The sequence below is a fragment of the Populus alba genome, chromosome 12 (assembly GCF_005239225.2).
Source record: "Populus alba chromosome 12, ASM523922v2, whole genome shotgun sequence".
NCBI classification, from domain to species: Eukaryota; Viridiplantae; Streptophyta; class Magnoliopsida; order Malpighiales; family Salicaceae; genus Populus; species Populus alba.
The window spans coordinates 9866674-9886955 of NC_133295.1; the positions used below are offsets into that span (position 1 = coordinate 9866674).

The following is a 20282-nucleotide window of genomic DNA, read 5'->3' on the forward strand; positions in this document are numbered from 1 at the left end:
TGAAATTTCTTAAAATTTCGAGAAAATAATTAACTTTGTATACATATAATTCCTTAAAATTTTAATATTATTTATTAATTTCAAGTTGGATAAATTAATATTTATATCCAACTCCAAACTAACCTTTTACCTTGAGATCTTATTTTAACCTCATCAAGTCTAAAAAAGTTCTTATCCATTGTGTTCTAGTAAAATTGTGATTCCTAATGTCATTTTTAACACGTTAATATATTTGAAAATATAGGTGTGATTTTTTTAAAATATTTTTTATTTAAAAATATATTAAAATAATAATTTTTTTTTAATTATTTTATATATCAGCACATCAAAATAATTTAAAAACATAAAAAAATATTAATTTTAAAAAAATAAATTTTTTTTAAGAATATTTTTAAAATATAAAAAGACCGTCAATTACACGAAGTTGCGGTGCACCGCATAAAACGAAAAACAAAAGAAAGATAGGGGCACAGATTGAAAAATGGTGAAAATATGGAGCAAAAAGAAAATAAAATAAATGTAGGGTTAAATGCGTAAAAGTAAGAGTGGTACACTGCCCTATGTACTTTGGAGGCTCGTGTCGAAAGACGAATCTCAGTTGGCAAAAGAAAAAGAAAGAGGAGAAAGGAAAGAAAACATGGGCTCGTTACTGAAGAATTACTCCTCCATCACTTCTCACTACCGATCTCAATCTCAGGTATTTGGGTTTTAGGGTTTAGTATTTAGAGTTTGAGCTGTGTTATTTTCTTATCCTTTGAATTTATTTGTTCGTTGTTCTTTCAGAAGACACAGGGCGCGTTCTCTCTTTCGCGTCGCGGATTCCATGTTGAACCTGGTCCTCGCGAGCAAGCTGTTAGTCTCTCCCTCTCTTTCTTCTTAATTATTCATATCCCAAATCATTTTTTCCCCTTTAGTTACTTGTAGTAGTATGCAAGCATTGAAGCATTTTTATTAGCAAAATCAGCCCACCTTTGCTGTCCCCTTTTTTTCTTTGGTTGCAAAATGATGAGGCTTCGTTGGTTTTATTCATAAATCTAGGTCGATTTGAGCTGTGTAATTCTTGAGGTAAATAAATAAATCCCAACAAGGATTCAATAAACTTTTGGATTAATCTTGTTTTTCCGATCATTTTGCAACTAATTTCTCAATGAGAGCCATAGACATCGCCATTGCTTTGCACTTTCTTTATGATATTGTTGGGAAAACTTCTGAAGTGCTTTTTATCAGGAATAAAAGCCTACCCTTCTATTTAATTCCCTAAATTGCAGAAAGATGCACCATTTATAATAAATCTGTCATCTAATCCTCGTGTTATCGCTTACATTTTTTAATTTTCGTTCACCTTAGAAGTTAATGCCAGTACAGATTAAATTGTGTTTACAGCAAACTAGCAAGACTCTACCCTTCTTTCCTTCACATAAGGTCACGGGTCCTGCAGATTTCTTTCAAATCCTTTATGGTGAAACTAGAAATCAATTTATTGTTCCATGCTCTTGGGGCTTGTCTTAAGCAGTAAAGAGCGAGTTGTAGTCTATAAGCATTCTCTACTTTTCCATTCACAACATAGCCTTAAGGTTTAATTGCTTGAACTTCTTCTAGTCCACTGAAGCTGAGTCAATGTCTTGTTAAAATACTTGACATTCAAAATGGGTTGCGAAAAGTAAGATTTGTTCTTGCAGATTCAGTCTGTGGAACAGGTACAATCATTTCGTTGCCTGGCTATTGCAAATAACTTCTTGCCACCAGCTGAGCCTTGTGATTTTGGTTTAAATGCCTGCTCCAATCTGTAGTGCATGGCACTTTTCTGTTCATGTGCTTGATATAATCCATTAGTTCATATGTTGTAAGTCAATGTCTGTCATCTTCTCAACTGCAACTATATGTTCAAGTTTCTGCTGAAAATTTTCAAGGACTTCTTCACCAACTTCTTCTCTATTTCAATTTCACCAACAGCTCTCTATGTGGTTTATAATTTCAACAGCCATTCATGAAGAATTTCCAACAAGTTAATTGTCCTCCACTGCGTACAAATTCTCTTTGCAATGTCTGCATCTTTACAGTGATTTCTTTTCTAATCCTTAAAACTAAAAAATTCCCACTTATGTATTGCCTTTAAACTCCAATCGTTCTTGGATGTATTTGCCTGCCATTTTCTGGATTACCCCTAATCCTCCATCTCTTCCCTTCTCAATTTTCCTTGTAATCCTTTCTTCCATGCTATTGCCCATGATGGCTGTTCTTTGTATCTCTCCTCCACCAATTTCTGTAGAATTCCAGTATTCATGGTGATTTTCAGAAGTAGGAATCTGATATGAGGAATACGGTTAGAAAAAAAGGTCTGCACTTTGTGCAGGCATAGAGAGGCTTTCATACTAAATTTGAATGTAGCAGGTGGAAGCAAAGATGGATAATTGATCTTACTAATACAACAGCAACTGTACAAGAGCTAAATGAGTTGTCCCAAAATCCTTCCACTAAAGATGGGGCAGTTTTTGTTAATTTTTGACAAACTCATCACTGTTGATACTTTACAATCTGTTTTGAAAACCAATTTCACAGTCTAGGGAACACAGAGTCATTAAAACCAGGAAACTACCTCCTGCAGTAGTAGAGACGTGAAATTTTCATAGTATAGGAAATAACAAAGTTATGTCCTTATGGAGTTGGTGATAAACTGCTGGATATGTACAACTGCTGCGCTTTATCAACTGTTTGAAACCCAATTTCATAGTCTAGGAAATATGCAGAGCCAAAAACCAGAAAAGTATCTCCTGCATTTCTAAAAACATGAAAATTCCAAAGTTACCTCTTAACAGGCAATTCTACGTTTAAATAATCAATTGCTAAATATAACTGAATATGTGATTGTTGGGGTTCATATATGAGCAACGTGCTAATTTGTTTGCCTTACAGCTCCTGGCCGAAGATCCATCTCTTAAGCGATTCAAATCACATAAGAAGAGTGTGTGGAGACTCAAAAGATTTGGAGATGTTCTGACACTTGTTGTTGTAGCAGGTAATCTGATGCTGCTGGTGTAACTGGAAGAAAATTGCATGTAGTTCTGAAAAATTGTTTTTGGTACAAAACTATATAAAAATATTGGTAATTGGTTAAACCTCATTGGTGGGGGTTCTTTGGTGTGCTACTAGAATTATACTAGAGAAATTTAAAATATTTGGATGGTATAGAATTGAAAAAACATGTGGGTGTGAAACTTGTTGCGTGTAAATGTCATTGTTAATTGAAATGATTATTGACTTTCCAAAGAGCACATTTAAACAAAAAAATGAATTGAGCATTTATTAGTGTCAGTGATAGCATGCATGTTCTTTTACTTGTAAAACTGATTAGAACAACTTTAAGCAGCAATATGGAAGCTTCAACTTGGTTGTATGCTCTACTATGCCTCCATATTTCATATCACGATGACTGGCAGTGCAATCTGATGCACTGGAGACTTTGGTGTCTTGTCATGCTCATGTTTGTTAATTTTTACTATACTTGGTGATATGCTCTACTTGGGCCCACAAAGTGCACTTTCCGGGGGTAGTTTTGAATAATATTGTGATTGCTTAAATTGAACCAGAGATCCTCTGCACAGTATAGTTTATCTTCCCTGGAATTGCAGTCTTCTACCAGTCTGGTAGTATTCTCATACGCTTTTGCACTGTGTTTTTGTTTCAGGCTGTTGCTATGAAATTTATGTCAAAACAGTAATGCGGGAAGAAGCTCGGAAACAGGCAAAGGAAAGTGCATGATTGGGAGTTTAGTGTCTGAAATTTCTGTTTCTGCCAAGAACATCAGATCCGCTTCAATTTTGTCAGTGTCCAATAAGTAGTAACTGTCATGATGTGATCAAATGCTTGCCCTCAAAAGCTTCTGTTTTTCGGTCGTGTAATAAAGTTCGTCTTTTGTCATGCCATATTTATAAAATAAGCATATGGGAAAATTACCCCAGTGGCGTCCTGTTTGTTTGGGACCCCTTTGTCATTTGAATGGATATCTGTTTCGTTCCATCCTTCACCTATTGAAAGATCAAAGCACATAAATTAATGGATTTATTTTATTTTGGTTAAAACAATCCAATTATGTAGCTTTGTTTTTTCCAGTTCCATCTAAATAAAATTGTTAATAAATAAAAAATATTTTAAAATAAAAAGTAATTCTTCTAACCACGCAAACCTTGAACAGCAAGTCAAATTCAGAGATTTCTTAAAGATTCGTTGTTGATTCTTTCAAACAAATGCCAAAAAACTTAAAATGGCAAATGCACAACAAAGCTACAGAACTTCAAGCATTCCAGTTTTACAACTCGCAAACGAGTTTCAACTAATTGGACTGCCATCAAGAAAGTGGTAACCTCCTGCGATTTTACAATAATTATAGACAATCTTATATCTGAAGATGCTCTTGGTTGTGCATGATCAAGTCCACCTATCTTCTGCTAGACCAAAAATTTTCTTCCACTAGAATTTTCTGTCTGGGGCGAGGATCAAGGCGTATGTTAGAAAATTATGAATAGCCTCTCAGAGAGGTTTCATGATCAAGACATCACTTGCTTTCAGAGCCCGAAAGCCAGAAACAATAAGAAGACAGAGTTGACAATAAGAAGCCAGAAACAAGAATCAGAAGCCAGGCATGCAAAAAGAAATTGCAAAACAAAATTGAGGTAATAAAGAGAGTCTTTCCAGTTTCAGATAGCTTATCAATGAAAGTGGACTGGAAATGTGAAACCATATACAAGTTGTTCTCCGCATTGAAGACAGACAGTTTTTTGTTGAGGAGAAGCAGGGCAGTGCAAGTGTAGTCTTTCATTATCAAGCATGTCTGGACATTTGTGATTGTTTTATATCCTTGTAACGTGAAAATAACACTATCTTTTGAAAATTGTTATTTATTTTTCATTACAAAAGTAGATGCTATTAGGTTAAGAAAAATACGCTTTCAAAAATCATGACTTTTGGATTATAAAACATCTAAACACTTGCTTAATTTTGTATATGGTAAATTTTTTATTTTTTTTTAAACATCGGAATAAATTGTGTTTATAATGTTGAATGATCAATAACTTATATTTTCAGTTGTTTGTTAGAAAGTTCAAAAAAGATTTAAAAAATTATGATTTTTGAATATATATATATATATAAGCATTGTTGCTTTAGCCAAATATTCTTTGTATAACCTGTTTGAGAATGTGATATATATTATTTTTTAAAATACTTTTTACTTGGATATTGATCCACAATTAAGTTAGAGAGGAAATGATAATTGCCTGGAAAGGGAAGTGCTCACGGTAGTTTTTGGGTCAAAGGTTTGTTAAGAGAGCTCCCATTGAAGGTGGCGAGTCGATCTTGAATGGTGGCATGTGGCCAGATAAGGTTGGCCAAGAGATGGGAGGTTGAAAATGGGTGTTCTTTTTTTGTTGTTTTTTTTTTAATCAAAAAATAGAGTAAAAAATTAAATAGCAACAACTTGAATAACTAAAAAAAAAAAAAAGATATAATCTACACATGAGCTTGTAGCCCAACGGTGGAAGAGACTTGTTCATTTCCTCTATACCAGGGTTCAAAGTCTCACTTGTGTATGCCTGTTATCCTCGCGGTGCCTTACATGCTCATTGGATTTGTAGGATGTTCAATAAACTCGGAGATTAGTTGTGATGCATGTAAGCTGGACCAGACACCTTGGGTTACTAAAAAAAATAAAAAGATACAATCTTATTCAAAATAAGAGTCTTTAATAAAAACTAATTAGAAGTAAGATATTAGATTGTGATTCATACATGTATCAATAAAAGATGAGTTTAACTTGTTTTAGGATTTAATAAATCTTTTTATTTGATACTAATATCAACGTAGGATTAAAATTATTTAAGGGAATAGGATTCAAACTTTACAACAATATAAATAGGGTTAGATAGTACACCCCACAAATTCAATTTCAACAAATTTATTTATCTGGTTTTTTCTCAAAGAGTTTTTTATGCTTTCTTTTATTGTTTTCCTTTATTTCTTGCACTTTAATTAATGTAATTTTCTCATCTCTTGAGACTCTTGTATTTTCATTACATTGTGATATTTTTAGAATAGAAGTGCCTGTAATAAAGGTATAGGACTTGAGATCTCACTTTATTTAATAAGAGGTTTATATCGTTTCATTATAGATTTAATTATATGAATATTTCTTTAACAAAAAGATATGGCATTGCTTATGCTATATTTTAATTCCATTTTTTCACTCACAAACTTTATATGGTATAAGTGGCACTTGGTTTTGAGAATTTTAGACACTATGAATATTAGAGATGGCAATGGAGATTCATGGAAGCCGAGCATCACTCTTCATCTCCATCTTCTATTTTTAATTGAGGCAATTTCACTCTTTCATAGCCAACCTTTAATAGAGATCCACATTAATTTTTTTTTGTCATGATCAATTTCCATTACCTAAAGTAGATCATAAAAAGGTATTTTTATTTATCAAACAAATTTAATTAAGATAATTTCTAAAAAGCACTACATAAATAATGCATATGTCTATTAGTTCAGAGGATACACGAACATGAACAAGAACAATAATTATTTTGAAAATAACATTGTTAAATTCAAAACATCTATCAATTTCTACTTAAAAGTTTGTGTTTTATTGATTATTCATCTAACATTTCATATATTTTGTCTCCTTTCATCATTAAAACTAGTAGAAAATGCCTTTCGTGCTTGATGTATTTATAATAATGAATAATTATTTTAATAGTGACATTGATTATTTATTCTTTTGAGAATATATGTAGAAAGTTTTATTTGAGAAAAAAAAATCATTAAAAATTAAGAAAAGTATAATAAATTTGAAATTCAATAAACAAAGAAAAACATAAAACAAAATTTAATAATTAAAAAAAATAATCAATGAAAATATAAAATAGTGAGCATTAAAAAGCTAAATTCACTTAAAATTCTTTGAATATTTTGCAAATATGGTTCATCTAGATTTATTTCAGAAAAAGGAAAACAAAAACTCTATGCTATGTTTGTACTATGAAGAAAGGGATGAAAATTAATTTAATTTCAAAATCAAAGTCACATTTATTTTTCTTGATCAACCCTTTTGCCCTATTCATTTTTCTTTCTCAATCTATTTTCACCCTTTTCAACTTCATCATCATGAATACTGCCATGTCCCATCTCATAGTTCAAATATCAATAATAACAATCTTGTCCATCGACGGAAAAACTCGAAAAAAAATAATAATTCAAAGAGCAGAAGAATGAAATATGCTATCAATTAGGCGTGAGAGAATTATTATATAACCTAAATTAAAGGAATTGCTCTCTCATAACCTGTTTCCAATCTTTAGACAAGTTTATTTCCTTAGAATGTTTTTTTTTTTATTATTATCTCAAAGCCTCTAACGCACTAGGATAAAAAAAAAATATTATTATTAATACTTTATTAATATATTTGAATGGTAATGATAAGAAATAAAGAAGATAAACTCTTTAATTGGAAATAAAATGTTTAATAAATGTGATCACATAAAAAAAATACAATTATTGCCATCACGTTATTTTTAGGAAGTATGATTGTTGTTATTTTTAAAAGTGTTTTTCACTTAAAAATATATCAAAATAATATATTTTTTATTTTTTAAAAATTATTTTTGATATCATCAAAATGATATAAAATTACAAAAAAAATATTAATTTAAAGTAAAGAAAAAAATAAAAATAAAAATTAATTTTTTTAAAAAAATATTTCTAAAACAAACAAAACATTAATTCCACGTTTCAATTATATCTTTGCAACCTCTATTATTCCGGTTTCTTTATTTATTTTAGGCAAACTTCCCGCCTCAATATTAAAATCATTAAAGGATGTGAGGTGGAAACAGTATTTATATACATCAGTTATATCTTTGCAACCTCTATTATTCCGGTTTCTTTCTTTTCATTTGTTCATTTGCCTTAATTGAGTCTTTTTACTTTTTATTAAACAATTGCATTTCGATTTCATAAAATTAATGTTCAGTGAACTATAAAATGATGTTTAGATGATGAATAATAAACCACCTCAAACTTTTTTTTTTCATTCACATCCTTTTTTTATTGCGTTCTCTTTTTTTATTTATATCATTTTTTTAATTGATTTATTTTGCCTTTTCACTTAACAATTGATTTTGCAAAATTAATACTCTATTGACCATGAAATAGTTTTTAGAATCATGGATTGCGAAACAATATAAAATAAAAAAACTATTAAAAAAATATAAAAATGCAACATAAAAGAAATATATAGTCTATTATGGGTTGCAATTATTACACACAAAGTTTTCTTTAATTTTGCTTTGTTACTTGACTTTTTTTTTTTTTTTGAATTTAATCATTTCATGTTAGGTTGAACTTGGGATTATGTTTGATATTTTATTTTGGTTGGTTTTATATGAAGCTATGTGATGTTAATGCTTTACTTGGCAAAATAAAACTTCATTTATTGTTCAAACCAATTAAAACTTTAGAGATCTAGTTTCAAACTCAAACAAATATTCAACCTCTTTTTGTCTAAAAAAATAACATTTTTATCTCAACTTCTCAACTTAATCTTTGATTGAAATTATCAAATTTGTCATTATTAATTGGCACATAAAATTCTCATTTTATTTTATTGAACACATGTATAAACGTTTCAGTTTATAGTTACAATTTTTCTTGATGTTAAAAAAAAACCATTATATATTGAGAATACTTCATCCCACATCATAACATAGGGAATCAAGCTAGTTTTTTTCTTAATGATGCAAGTGACGTTGATTGTGAGAAGCATATTAAAAAGAAACTAAAAGAGATAGTGTTTTTATCATGCATTACCTCATAAAACACTATTCATTACAATAGTTTTTTCTTTTGCATTTTTTTAATTTTTCTTTGAAATTTATTTTATTTGAGATTGGATTTTATAATTTGTTGTAGTTATTTTTATGTGGTTATCCTAGTCTCCATACTTTTGTTGTGGGTTTCGACAAAAAGCTAAAAGAGATGGTCTTGTTTACTTTCAATTTGATTATCTCAGTCTTTTAACCTGTGTTGCAAGCTTGGTGGGTTAACCCAGTTGACTCAGGTTTTTTTTTTTCTCTCTTTTCTTAATTGATATTTTTTTTTCAAGTTCATCATTCAATATTAGGTTAATTAAGAATTAAACTTCATAATTTATTTTGATTTTTTTTTTTATAATGTTATCATGTTCTCATGACCTTCACAAAACACATGGAAACATCATATAACAAGAGCCTAGGACAACCGGGATTCCTTTGTTTTCTTTGTTGTGTTTTCTCCTCACTTGACAAGGAAATAAAGTAAAATAATAAATCCTAATATTTAAAGGAATAATCAATGTTCCCACATATAATAAGAAATCCAATATTAGTTAGAACTTCACAAAACACATGGAAACATCATATAACAAGGCTGGCCAAAATTGACGCAAAATTGATAGCTTTATTGTCGAAACTTCATGGCTCAAATAAGAATGGTTGGGCCCCTCTTGCACATGGATTAAATTTACTAAGGTCTTTTTTTGATGCTCTAAAGGATCTCCAAGTTCAGTCCTAGCCGAAACTTGCACAACCAATTCATTTAATGCTTCTTTTAAGGCCTTCGCTTTAGACCTTATGATGGGTCCACTTGGAACGTGTAATGGTTCCTTAGTGTTCACAAGCTTATCCACATCAATCCTGTTGCATTGCTTCGATGTAATTGAGATGCATTACCCTAATCAAGTAATACATCATTTTGGTCGGTCTTAGCACATCCCGGATTATGTTGATACCGGTGACGAGCTACATAGTATCAAACATAAAGGTAAGCGGGAAGGGAATTGGTTAGTGATTCATGCAACTTTCCTAGATATTTAGGATGCTAGGATAAATCAAATATTTGAAGAGTGGCCTCCAAAACTTGATTTAGATACCTACACGAAATGATATTTTTGTTTCATTATATGTCAAATTAATACAACTACATGGTTGTGTTTCCCGAGACGTCCACAATATGATGCATTATATGTCTCAATATCCAATATTTAATTGATTAGTATGCAATATATATTAAATATTATTAATGTTATTATAAATGATAAATGCTAATTATTTTTTTAATGTATGTATATAGATTCATCACTTATTAAAGGAGGCTCGAAAAACAACAATTACTATCCATGAAGATATTGATGAAATGGGACATGTCGTTGCCAACATTACGCTAAATTTGTATCGTAATGGACTTCAGGAGGTTGGGGAGGCTCAACATCTCGAAGCAATATTAACAAAAGATAAAATTATTTATCATGAAAAGGGACATGTAGTTGTGGATGTCAGTTCATCCACGAGCATCGAAGACTTGTGTATGAACTGAGATGATTTTGGTGTTGATCCCTACATGGGCATAATAAGTCTATCCTCAAGTTGTAGGGTGGTGGTGTAGGCTCATCCATAAGCACTTCAGGCTCATTCATAAGTTAAGATGATTTTTAAATATAGTTAAATTATATATTTAATTTTATAAAAATTATAAATTTATTTTAAATTTAATGAAATTTTATATGAATCATCGTGTTTAATTATGAATTGTTAATTATTAATTTGAATGAATGATGAGGTGTGATGATGTTTTAATTATGTTAGAGAGATTAATAGTAAATCATGTTTTTTAATTATGGTGTTGAGATGTAGTTGGGTTGTGAAAATTGAAATTCTGGCTAAGTTTTTTTTTTTTTTTTGATAAAGAGTTAAGAGAGGTTAGAAAAACTATCCTGGATATATATATATATATATATTTTTTTTTTTTTTGGATGAGTCACAATTCTCAATTGGAACTCATGAGCTGTAAACATGGAATGCAACTCATGAGTCACAAATAAAAATTATAACTTATTAAATAATATTAATTTTTAAAATATTTATAAAGTATGTTAATTTCTCTAAAATTTTTAACTGTGATAAGATTAAAAAAAAATCCTAATAAATTACTACAATTATAATCACTTGATGTGACTTAAGAGGACCAGAATCAGAGGATATATATATTAGTAGTATGATGCATTTTTAATCATGATTGAATTGTGATATTAATATTTTTTATATAGTATTTTTATTTAAAAATATATATAAATAATATTTTTATTTTTAAAAATATATTTTTAATATCAGCATATCAAAACCATATAAAATTATTAAAAAAATAATTTTAAAAAAATAAAAAAAAAATTGAAATGATTTTTTTTTAACACAAAAACAAATACACGTGATTAATTTACTGTTACTGTCTGAATAAAAGCACAGAACTGGGTTCACGTCACCTCCCATGATTCAAGTCTAGTAGCTGGACATCTGTGAAAAATAAGGCAATCATGTAGTATAGTCAAACTACTTTTGTTGATAAAATTACCAAATTGCCGCCAACAAAGGCTGCTTGCATGTTTTCTAATGGATCTAAAGTCGACTACGACTAGGAAATTGTTTTTGTATCGTTAGGTTTCTCTCTGTCTGTCTGAGGCTGAGCTGTAAATCTCAAACGCACCCACACGAATTTCGGCACTCTCTTTTTCATCATCATCCCCTCCAATCATCTCTCTGCTAGCAGAAAGCTTATTGATATTTGAAGAAGGAGAAGAAGATCCATCAGAAAGACAGGAGACAGGGAGATAGCGCTTGCTAGCTATATAGATATCATCAATCATTATATATCTGCTATTATCCATCAGCGTACTTAACAAAGTAAAGAATTTACCTATGGCACCATTTGCAGGGACAACCCAGAAGTGTAAGTCATGTGAGAAGACTGTATACTTTGTGGATGAACTCACTGCTGATAGCAAAGTCTATCACAAGGCTTGTTTTAGATGCCACCACTGCAAGGGTACCCTAAAGGTAAGTTACATAGTCCCTTATTTCTTAAGCACATGAAGGAGTCTGCAGAAACTCCAAGAGCTGAGCTTTATCATTGATATATATCCTGTTTTACTTGATCATACATATTTATAGCCACTCTCTGGTTCCATATTATCACTTTTGTAGTAGATGGTTATAGATATTTTGATTGGGAGGGGAGTTGTTTTAGGTTGATGATTGTGTGCTTGCTTGGTGTGTCAAGATTAGATTCTAACTTGTCAGCTAAAAGGTGGTTTTTTTTTCTCATTTTTATCTCTTAAGCTGATTTGTTTTTCCAACACAATTATCCAGCATATATTTCTCGGACAATATAAAATGTTTGTTTTTATGCTCTGGAGTCTGGATTGAGATTATGATTTTGCACTTGTATTCATCCTTCTTTTTTCACACGACCATTTCAACTGGATGGTCTACAGATGGGGTTGTTTAGATCCTCTGATATTGGTAGATGCTGTTTGTCCTAGTTGGTTGATGATAGGTCACTTTCTTTCGGCCATGAAATTTGCTTGTGGATCCTCGATTTTTGATTGGTGATCAAGGAGCTCTGCGCCCCACGGGCTGCCAAGGGGAAGGAGAGGTGGGGCCGGCTGGGAGAGAGATCTCATTTTCAAATCGTTGCCAAACAAGCAATGACTTGTTGCCTATTCATTCTCTAATCTGTCAAGATATATTGAAACTTCTCTTCTGTTGGAAGCGTATATGGATCGCTTATTGAGTTGCCTATTTATTCTCTAATCTCATGACATTTAGAGTTTCATCTCTGCTCATGCTTCTCAGGGTGAACCCTGGAGCTTGTTCCAGCAATTAAAACACATAGCAAACCCGTATAGGAAGTAATTGAGCTAGTGATCACAGAAAGGTGGTCAGATATTGAAGAACTAACGAATAGCAGAATAGGAATACTGACATCTACACTTAAGATTTTTCTGTTGAAACTAATGCATGCTAGCCGTGTTCAGAAACCTACTATGAAAAACCAGAGATGCAAAATACTTTTGTGCATACTATAAAGATTTCAATAAGCTTGGGGTTCAGGTTCCGAAGAAAACTTCTGTGCTTTTTCCTTGTATCGAAAAAACATGAACTGTTGTGTTTTCTACGATGTTTTCCTTTTTAATTAATCTAAACGTTTTCCTTTTCACCTTTGCAGTTGAGCAACTACTCATCCTTTGAAGGCGTTTTATATTGCAAGCCTCACTTCGATCAACTTTTAAAGATGACAGGCAGCTTGGATAAAAGCTTCAAAGGTGAATAACAGCTATTAATTTTCTTTAAGCGCATTTCCCTGCTGTGATATCTGCTTGTTCAGTTTTATTCACGGGCTATTATATTCTTCTCCGTTCCCCAGGGACTTCAAAAACTGTTAGAGTTGACCGGTCTGCCGATCAGGTACTCCCGGTGCAAAGCTTAACAGCTGTATTAACACTTCATTGCAAGTTGCAGCTATTTCATATGTGATTTATTACTGTTTGAAATTAAGATGCTTCTTTTTGTGAATGGCATTGCACAGGTCCAGAGCAACAGCAAAGTTTCAAGTATGTTTGCCGGAACTCAGGAGAAATGTGTTGCTTGCAAGAAAACTGTTTACCCAATCGAAATGGTAAATGGTGTGCTTTCATAATAGTAATAATGCATGATCTGACAGAATAAATCATTTTAAAAAAATTAAGCAAATGAATCTGTTCAAATGGTTGCAGCAGATGGTTTTGCTTGTTTTATGAGCATGTTTAAAACTAATGACAGCAGCTAGAAAGCAAATGCACAAGGATCGATGTCTAAGAACTTCAGAGTTTTTCCTGTTTTATATCAAAATGTTTTGACAAATCGACATCTTTGCATCACATTGTTCTCCATTTTTATACTCCATCAGTACTCTTTAGAACTTAAAGCTCCAGTTCAAGAAATTCAACCCCATGTAATCTTCACCCCATGTTTGTCCGCTTTCTAATACTCTCATAGATGAACTTTTGATGTAATGAGCATGTTTAAAACTAATGACAGCAGCTAGAAAGTAAATGCACCAAGGATGTCTAAGAACTTCAGAGTTTTTTCTGTTCTATATCAAAATGTTTTGACAAATCGACATCTTTGCATCACATAGTTCTCCATTTTTATACTCCATCAGTACTCTTTAGAACTTAAAGCTCCAATTCAAGAAATTCAACCCCATGTAATCTTCACCCCATGTTTGTCTGCTTTCTAATACTCTCATGGATGAACTTTTGATGCAATGGATAAAGAGAAATATCTTATAGTTTCTTGTCTCCAACCTACATCTTTCAGGTGGCAGTTGATGGAACATCGTATCACAGGGCTTGTTTCAGATGCGCTCATGGAGGCTGTGTCATCAGCCCATCAAACTTCGTAGCCCATGAGCATCGTCTGTATTGCAGGCACCATCATAACCAGCTCTTCAAGCAGAAGGGAAACTTCAGCCAACTTGACAAGCATGAACATGTTACACCAGTGAATGACAGTACTGCATAATTTTCTATAAATCTATAGAAAAGCTGAAAAGGTCTTGTTTCCAAGAAAAGCTAAGCTATTATAAAGTGAGTGAAGAACTGTTATGAACTTGTAGCGTGATGTGAAGAAAGCAGGGTTTAGTTGCGGAGTTCCAGCTTTTCGCTGTACCATTTTGAGTGAGATTTTTGAAGGGTTTAATAAGCTGAGATGTATTATAGTTATTTCTATTTACAAACTATTTATATTCATGTTGAAGCTTATTTCTATTTCTATGAATGTAGTGTCTTGCCTCGATGTTTTATGCTTGTAATCTTTGATACTTTTATGGAGTTCATGATAAAGATAATAATCAAAACATAAATGCAAGATATATATATATATATATATATATATATATATATATATATATATATATATATAATTCTTGCATTTATGTTTTGATTATTATCTTTTCTTTGTGAATTTTTTGGCTTGTTTAGCTTTTTTTGAAATAGCAAGTATTTTTTAATTATATTTAATGTGTTTAATTTTTTATGAGATTAATATGATTTATTTATAACTTTTTATATTTTATATGAATTAAATTTATTTTTAAAAATAAAAATATTTATTTTTTTACAATATTTTTTAATATGAACAGCCTTGCATAGAAGTTTCATTTTATTTTATTCAATAAATTTTATATTTATATAGATTTTTTTTGCAAATTAATTTGTATAAATAAATTTATTAAACACAATTAGGTAAATAACATCTATTAAATATCTTGATCTATATATATATATATATATATTTTGGTTATTGTTACCAATTTTTTTATTAATATAAATAATTATTAGTTTATTTGATTAGACACTTGTATGAAATTTTTTATTTAAATTTTAGACTTTTTTTTAGAAAATAATCTACACAACCATTATTTGTTTTATAAAAAAAACATTTACTACCCGTGAAATAGATAGTATAAAGTCACACGTGCCGTGGCAACACATGGGCAATGAATTATAGTGTACGACTAAATTTGCATGAAAAGATGAGAGCCTCCATTGCTCTATGGAAGCCAAGGCAACATGCAAAACTTAGAAGTTGGGCTAATAGCCCATAAGCCCACAACAATCAAAACACCTGAAGCGCTCGACTTGGGCTACAAGTCACAAGCCCACGCTTCCATTTTTTGTGTCAAAACGAGGATAGAAACAGCCCTTTGGCAACCGCTGTGATACTGCTTGTAAAGCTCACTGCGGTGTTGAGAATTTACAGAGGAATAAATGAATAAACGGCACTAAATGGATAAACAATGGAGTCAAAGCTACATGTTTCTTTCAGATTTGGATGCTTCTTTATCAGTGATTAGGAGGGTTGTTGGGCTCAGGAAGCTAATGGACGGAAACGAATGGCGTTTACTACAAGATATGGTTGAGAAATAAGAGTTGGAGATTGTCTCTTTCTTTGCTTTTAAAGGGAGGAATCTATTATCAATCCTCTCATACTATCATGAAAGCAATGTGAGTGTGGCGCCTCTTTACACCAATCTCCATCTCTTGGAATGCTGTGAAACCTGTAATGTTCTCGGAGAAGAAAACAAATTTGCTGATGATTAACTGTTTGATCAAATTGCAAGGATTAGGTGCATTTTTCAAGTTCATTCCATCACTTCCGAGTGCAAATTTACCCACTGCATGTATTCAATTATTCAGGGAATCCGTTTAGGTAAAAGATCTGAAACATCCTCATTTCAATTTTTTTGTAGCTTTCTTCATGTTGGTTTTTACCACAATTTATTAATTTTCTCATTTCAATTTTATGAATTATAGATTCTTGAGAACAAGTTTTCTTTAGAAATAAAAAATATAACTTTACAAAACCCTAGCTGTAATTTTTTTTCACTGTAAGATGCGTGAAAGCCCTCCATGCCCATTGAAACGAAATGAAAAGGAGTTATTCCAATGAATTAATTGAGAGGCCAAGTAGTGAAAAGATATCATGAAATAGCAACTTCAGCTAGGCATAGGGAATGGCCTACATTCCACATACACTGCTCCACAACTCATTAATTCGATTGTATATTTCAATGATTGTTCAAACTAGAGACAAAATCTATATATATATAGAGAGAGAGAGGGAGGGGGAGGGGGCTATAAATTTGGTAAATAGTGGCAAACTGTCTATGATGGCCCACGCGTTAGGCACTTGCATGAATTTGGACCACCTATAATGCCCTGCCTTTCCATGCTTAGGAGTGAGTGAATGTTCTAAGGGTGAGTTGGTTGCAGTTGTGCTCCATGATTTCAGATTATTAAAGGAAAGAAAAAGGCCATCTTTTGCTTTGCTAGCACTGGTCTGTCTTGCTTCTTGACCATGAAAAAGAGAAATGGAAAGAATGATGCAGAGAGAATCATTCCACTTCTTTTGATGCACTTGCAACTTACAGAATGATGTTTTTTTTCAAAGTCAAATATACGGGCCTAATGATCACACAGGTAGTTTAATGACGCTTAGGCATGTCTCAGCACATAATATTTATCTCTGCTCTGCTCTTTTTCTGGGAAAATCACAGTTTCCTGCATATAATCACGATCTGTGATAGTTTATACCAAGAACTTTCCGCATTGTTTTCTCCAAGTAAATAAGATGGTGAAACTAGCCATGTCTCTCACAAACGGTAGTGAAACCAGAGGTTTTTAGCAACATATCAACAAGTCCTCCAAACAAATTAATGCCATCTCTCCTTCCTATCGATATTATTTTGTACAAGAACATTTTCTTTTTATTTTTGCACCAGTTTTTACACGTCAAGAACATCAACGCATCTACATTTGCTTTTCTGGACCATGCTGGAGGACACACTTGGACGCAATAGTAAACTGAAAGACCAAGTAAGCTATGGAATCATTATTCTACATATGTATCCATCCCATCCCACCTTTTCAAATTTGTCTTTCTTGCGTGCCTTCAGAATCTTGAAGACTGATGTGCACTTGTCAATGCCTTGTCCTGTAAGATGAGCTAGTTTTTGTTTGGACCACGATGAAATTTCCATAACCAATAAAGTGAAGATTTATTTCTAAGCAATTAAGATAGTAGGTGAAGCCGCTGAGGGACATTGTCATCTCATATCTCTGAAATAATGTCCATGCTAATCAGTTGGTTATTGCTGTCGGTCCATCATCAACCTTAAAAAATGAGTTTAGACTATGGATGATTAAAATTTCTAAGGTCCATTTACAGATTCTACAGGAGTCCATTTGTCATTGGCTTTAATGCAGCATCTGGGGCATTAAACATTGTCTTTTTTAAGCTTCTTTCCTAGCTGTTTTTTCCTCGTTAAATAGCTGGCGGCGAGATGCTGGAATTATTTCATATTTGTTTACAAAAATACTTGGTCCTGAATCCTGTTTCAACTTCACATTGGCTTACTCTGTCATTTCAATTCCTTAATTTATCCTCCTTTTTTCCAAAATTAGTTACTTGGATTATCAATTGCACTTGTGTATTAACCCCTTCAAATCCATGAGTGGTTAATATTAATGAAAATTATTGTTAATGGCGTAATAAATATGCCTGAATCTTGCAGGATGACTTTGAATCCTTGATGGTTAAGGACCATGCTCAAGTTGACTGAATTTTTATACACTAACATGGTTTCCACATGTTTTAACCTTCAAATATAAAAAAATTTCGCATGTACGGTGTCCCTGCGTTGGCTTAAAAGGATCCCTCGGAGGGAGGGAGGGAGAGCATATGCCCACCATTAGAATCTGAATTCCGAACCATGAAATCTTATGAATTCTTTAGTCTTCTTTGATTCTCTACTTTAACATAATCTCCTGTCTTTTGGTGTTGTATATTTGAGTGGTAGATTGGTTGATTAGCAGTAGCACTACATTTCACTTAAAAAAAAGTGCAGTTCTTAAAAAACTTATTGCACTTAAAAAACTTGAGACAAAGTTTGATTTCATTTCAAAAGAGCAGTTCTTTAAGTTACAACCATGATTAAGATACCACCTTTTGCTATACAAAGTATGCCCGCATTAGCCAAATCTGTACTTGAAGGAAGATATACTTTAATCTTTCCCTGTAGCTACCTGCCTCCATGGATTATCTTCTTAGATTTTGCAGGTTGAAGCAAGCCTGGGTTTTGCTGGCAAGCCCATGTGTTTGATCCTCATGTCAGCAGGGAAGGAAGATATGATTAGCTGCCACTGCCAGCCTCTGAAATGCTTCGTAGTGAGGGTTGCCAAGCTCTTGATCTGGCTATGGCAGCAGAGTTGGTTGATGTTGTTGTCTTCGGTCTGCTTCTTTCATTTTTGGTCACCTGAAATGTTTTGGAAAGTAATTAATTAAGACATGCGGCTTTACAATACTATACACAAGGCAGACAACACCAAGCAAAACTAGAAGGTAGCGAGGATATGTGTGAAGTATTCTCAACAAATTAAAATTGGTTCAGCTTTCAATTATCCATGTTAATCTGAAGAAATATGTAATGAGAGTCACCTGATTTTCCTTCTGCTGTTCAGATCGTCTAGCTTTTGTATCCAGTCCTGATCCCTGCTTTTCTTTCACCCTTTCAGGTTTCTCTTCGGATCCCGGCTCGTTTTTCTTCAGCTTAGCTTGTTTCTTTGCACATAAAACTTTCATAACCTCTGAAAAAACAAGGTCCCAGTAAGAAAATAAGACTAAATTCAAAAACTATGGAAGGAAGTAAACTAGTATAGACTAATAAATATGACAAACCTTGAGAGGTAATGAGTCTATAAACATGGCCAAGAACAAGAGTATCAGTAGGTCTAAGAAGCTTAATTCGTGTGACCCTCAAAGGAGTATTGTTAGCGGTGGTGTTGGCGGGGCATTCTCCATTGTTATTGGTTGGATACAGGTTGGTGGAGAGGAGAAGAGCAACATAGTGACCAGGGTTCATCTTCATAACCTCACTAGCACTCACAGGCCAATAAAAGTTCTCTGCTTTTCCACTTGGGTATTGAATCACTAGTGTTGCTGCATCTATGGCTTGACAATTCCCCATCTCTCTCTATCTCTCTCTCTCTCTCTCTCTAAAAGCGAGAGTACTGAAGAAGAAAAGGAGGGGATAAATTGATGAGGAAACGAGGAGTGCTGCGGTTTCAAGCGGTTGGCTTTATAACACCCACCCACCAATTTTGAAGTTGTGTTTTATCTACTCGGCCTTGGCTTTTTCCTATTCTATGATCCAAAATGGTTCGGGGGATTGCACCTAATCGCTGCTAATGAATTGCACAGTCAATAGTTTTAAATTCTTAGCAGTAGGAGCTAAACTACAAACCTCCCCTTGCAATTTGAAGGTTTTGTCAATTAATCCCTAAACTAAAATTATTTTCTAACTACCCCTTGAGGCCTTGAGGTTTTGGTTTTTCTTTTGGATGTTTTTTAAAAATGTTTTTTCTTTAAAAAAATATTAAATTGATGTATTTTTTTTTATATTTTGATATGTTGATGTTAAAAATAAAAAAAATTTATAAAAAAATTTATTTTAACATAGTTTTAAGTAAAAAACACTCTATATCACAATATCAAATATAAAATACAAAAATATTCAAGGGAATATTGCAAAAGTTATATAAAAGGTTCTCCTAAAACCCAAAAAGTTTAGTTCATTACATGATATGGAGAAGAACATTGAAAGCATGCAGAAAGTTTATAGAGATAAATAGAAAGAGATAATTCGAATTAAAAAAATTGAAAGGTCTCGGGAATTATGAAAAGTAGTCAAGGGATAACTTGATACAGCCCTAAATTTGAAGGGGTGTTTTGTAGTTAAACCAGACATGGTGAGGTGCATCGTTATTCCATGGAATAACGCAAGTGATGTCGGTTTGCTTTTGTATTTTAAAAAAA

General features: G+C 32.4%; 3 protein-coding genes across 4 annotated transcripts; 2 read left to right on the plus strand and 1 right to left on the minus strand.

Moving 5' to 3' along the window:
* Positions 1-538: 538 nt before the first annotated feature.
* On the plus strand, positions 539-3997 carry LOC118044562 (succinate dehydrogenase subunit 7B, mitochondrial). Its single transcript, XM_035052915.2, has 4 exons — positions 539-697; positions 784-852; positions 2914-3016; positions 3686-3997. Exons 1-4 carry the CDS (start codon positions 638-640, stop codon positions 3757-3759), a joined length of 306 nt encoding a protein of 101 aa, XP_034908806.1. The 5' UTR covers positions 539-637; the 3' UTR covers positions 3760-3997.
* A 7433-nt stretch (positions 3998-11430) lies between these two features.
* LOC118044561 (LIM domain-containing protein WLIM1) lies at positions 11431-14702 on the plus strand. 2 transcript variants are annotated; one of them, XM_073412845.1, is made up of 5 exons: positions 11431-11921; positions 13093-13189; positions 13291-13340; positions 13453-13542; positions 14226-14702. In XM_073412845.1, exons 1-5 carry the CDS (start codon positions 11784-11786, stop codon positions 14427-14429), a joined length of 579 nt encoding a protein of 192 aa, XP_073268946.1. In that variant the 5' UTR covers positions 11431-11783; the 3' UTR covers positions 14430-14702. The 2 variants fall into 2 exon arrangements, with proteins under 2 accessions (XP_073268946.1, XP_034908805.1); XM_035052914.1 differs by having other exon boundaries at positions 11444-11921; positions 13291-13331.
* A 3643-nt stretch (positions 14703-18345) lies between these two features.
* LOC118044560 (uncharacterized) lies at positions 18346-19538 on the minus strand. Its single transcript, XM_035052913.2, has 3 exons — positions 19146-19538; positions 18906-19054; positions 18346-18723 (listed from the first exon to the last, which is right to left on the minus strand). The coding sequence occupies exons 1-3, from the start codon at positions 19432-19434 to the stop codon at positions 18601-18603; spliced, it is 561 nt and encodes a 186-aa protein (XP_034908804.1). The 5' UTR covers positions 19435-19538; the 3' UTR covers positions 18346-18600.
* Between the last annotated feature and the right edge of the window lie 744 nt (positions 19539-20282).

Bases quoted from the DNA above. Each gene is read 5' to 3' on its own strand.
- LOC118044560 (XM_035052913.2), bottom strand. From the start codon at position 19,434: ATGGGGAATTGTCAAGCCATAGATGCAGCAACACTAGTGATTCAATAC. The intron at 19,055-19,145 runs GTTTGTCATATT...TTGTTTTTTCAG, and splicing joins TAGACTCATTACCTCTCAAG to AGGTTATGAAAGTTTTATGT. The intron at 18,724-18,905 runs GTGACTCTCATT...AAAACATTTCAG, and splicing joins AACAGCAGAAGGAAAATCAG to GTGACCAAAAATGAAAGAAG.
- LOC118044561 (XM_073412845.1), top strand. From the start codon at position 11,784: ATGGCACCATTTGCAGGGACAACCCAGAAGTGTAAGTCATGTGAGAAG. The intron at 13,190-13,290 runs GTGAATAACAGC...TCCGTTCCCCAG, and splicing joins CTTGGATAAAAGCTTCAAAG to GGACTTCAAAAACTGTTAGA. The intron at 13,543-14,225 runs GTAAATGGTGTG...TACATCTTTCAG, and splicing joins CTGTTTACCCAATCGAAATG to GTGGCAGTTGATGGAACATC.
- LOC118044562 (XM_035052915.2), top strand. From the start codon at position 638: ATGGGCTCGTTACTGAAGAATTACTCCTCCATCACTTCTCACTACCGA. The intron at 698-783 runs GTATTTGGGTTT...TTGTTCTTTCAG, and splicing joins ACTACCGATCTCAATCTCAG to AAGACACAGGGCGCGTTCTC. The intron at 853-2,913 runs GTTAGTCTCTCC...TTTGCCTTACAG, and splicing joins CTGGTCCTCGCGAGCAAGCT to CTCCTGGCCGAAGATCCATC.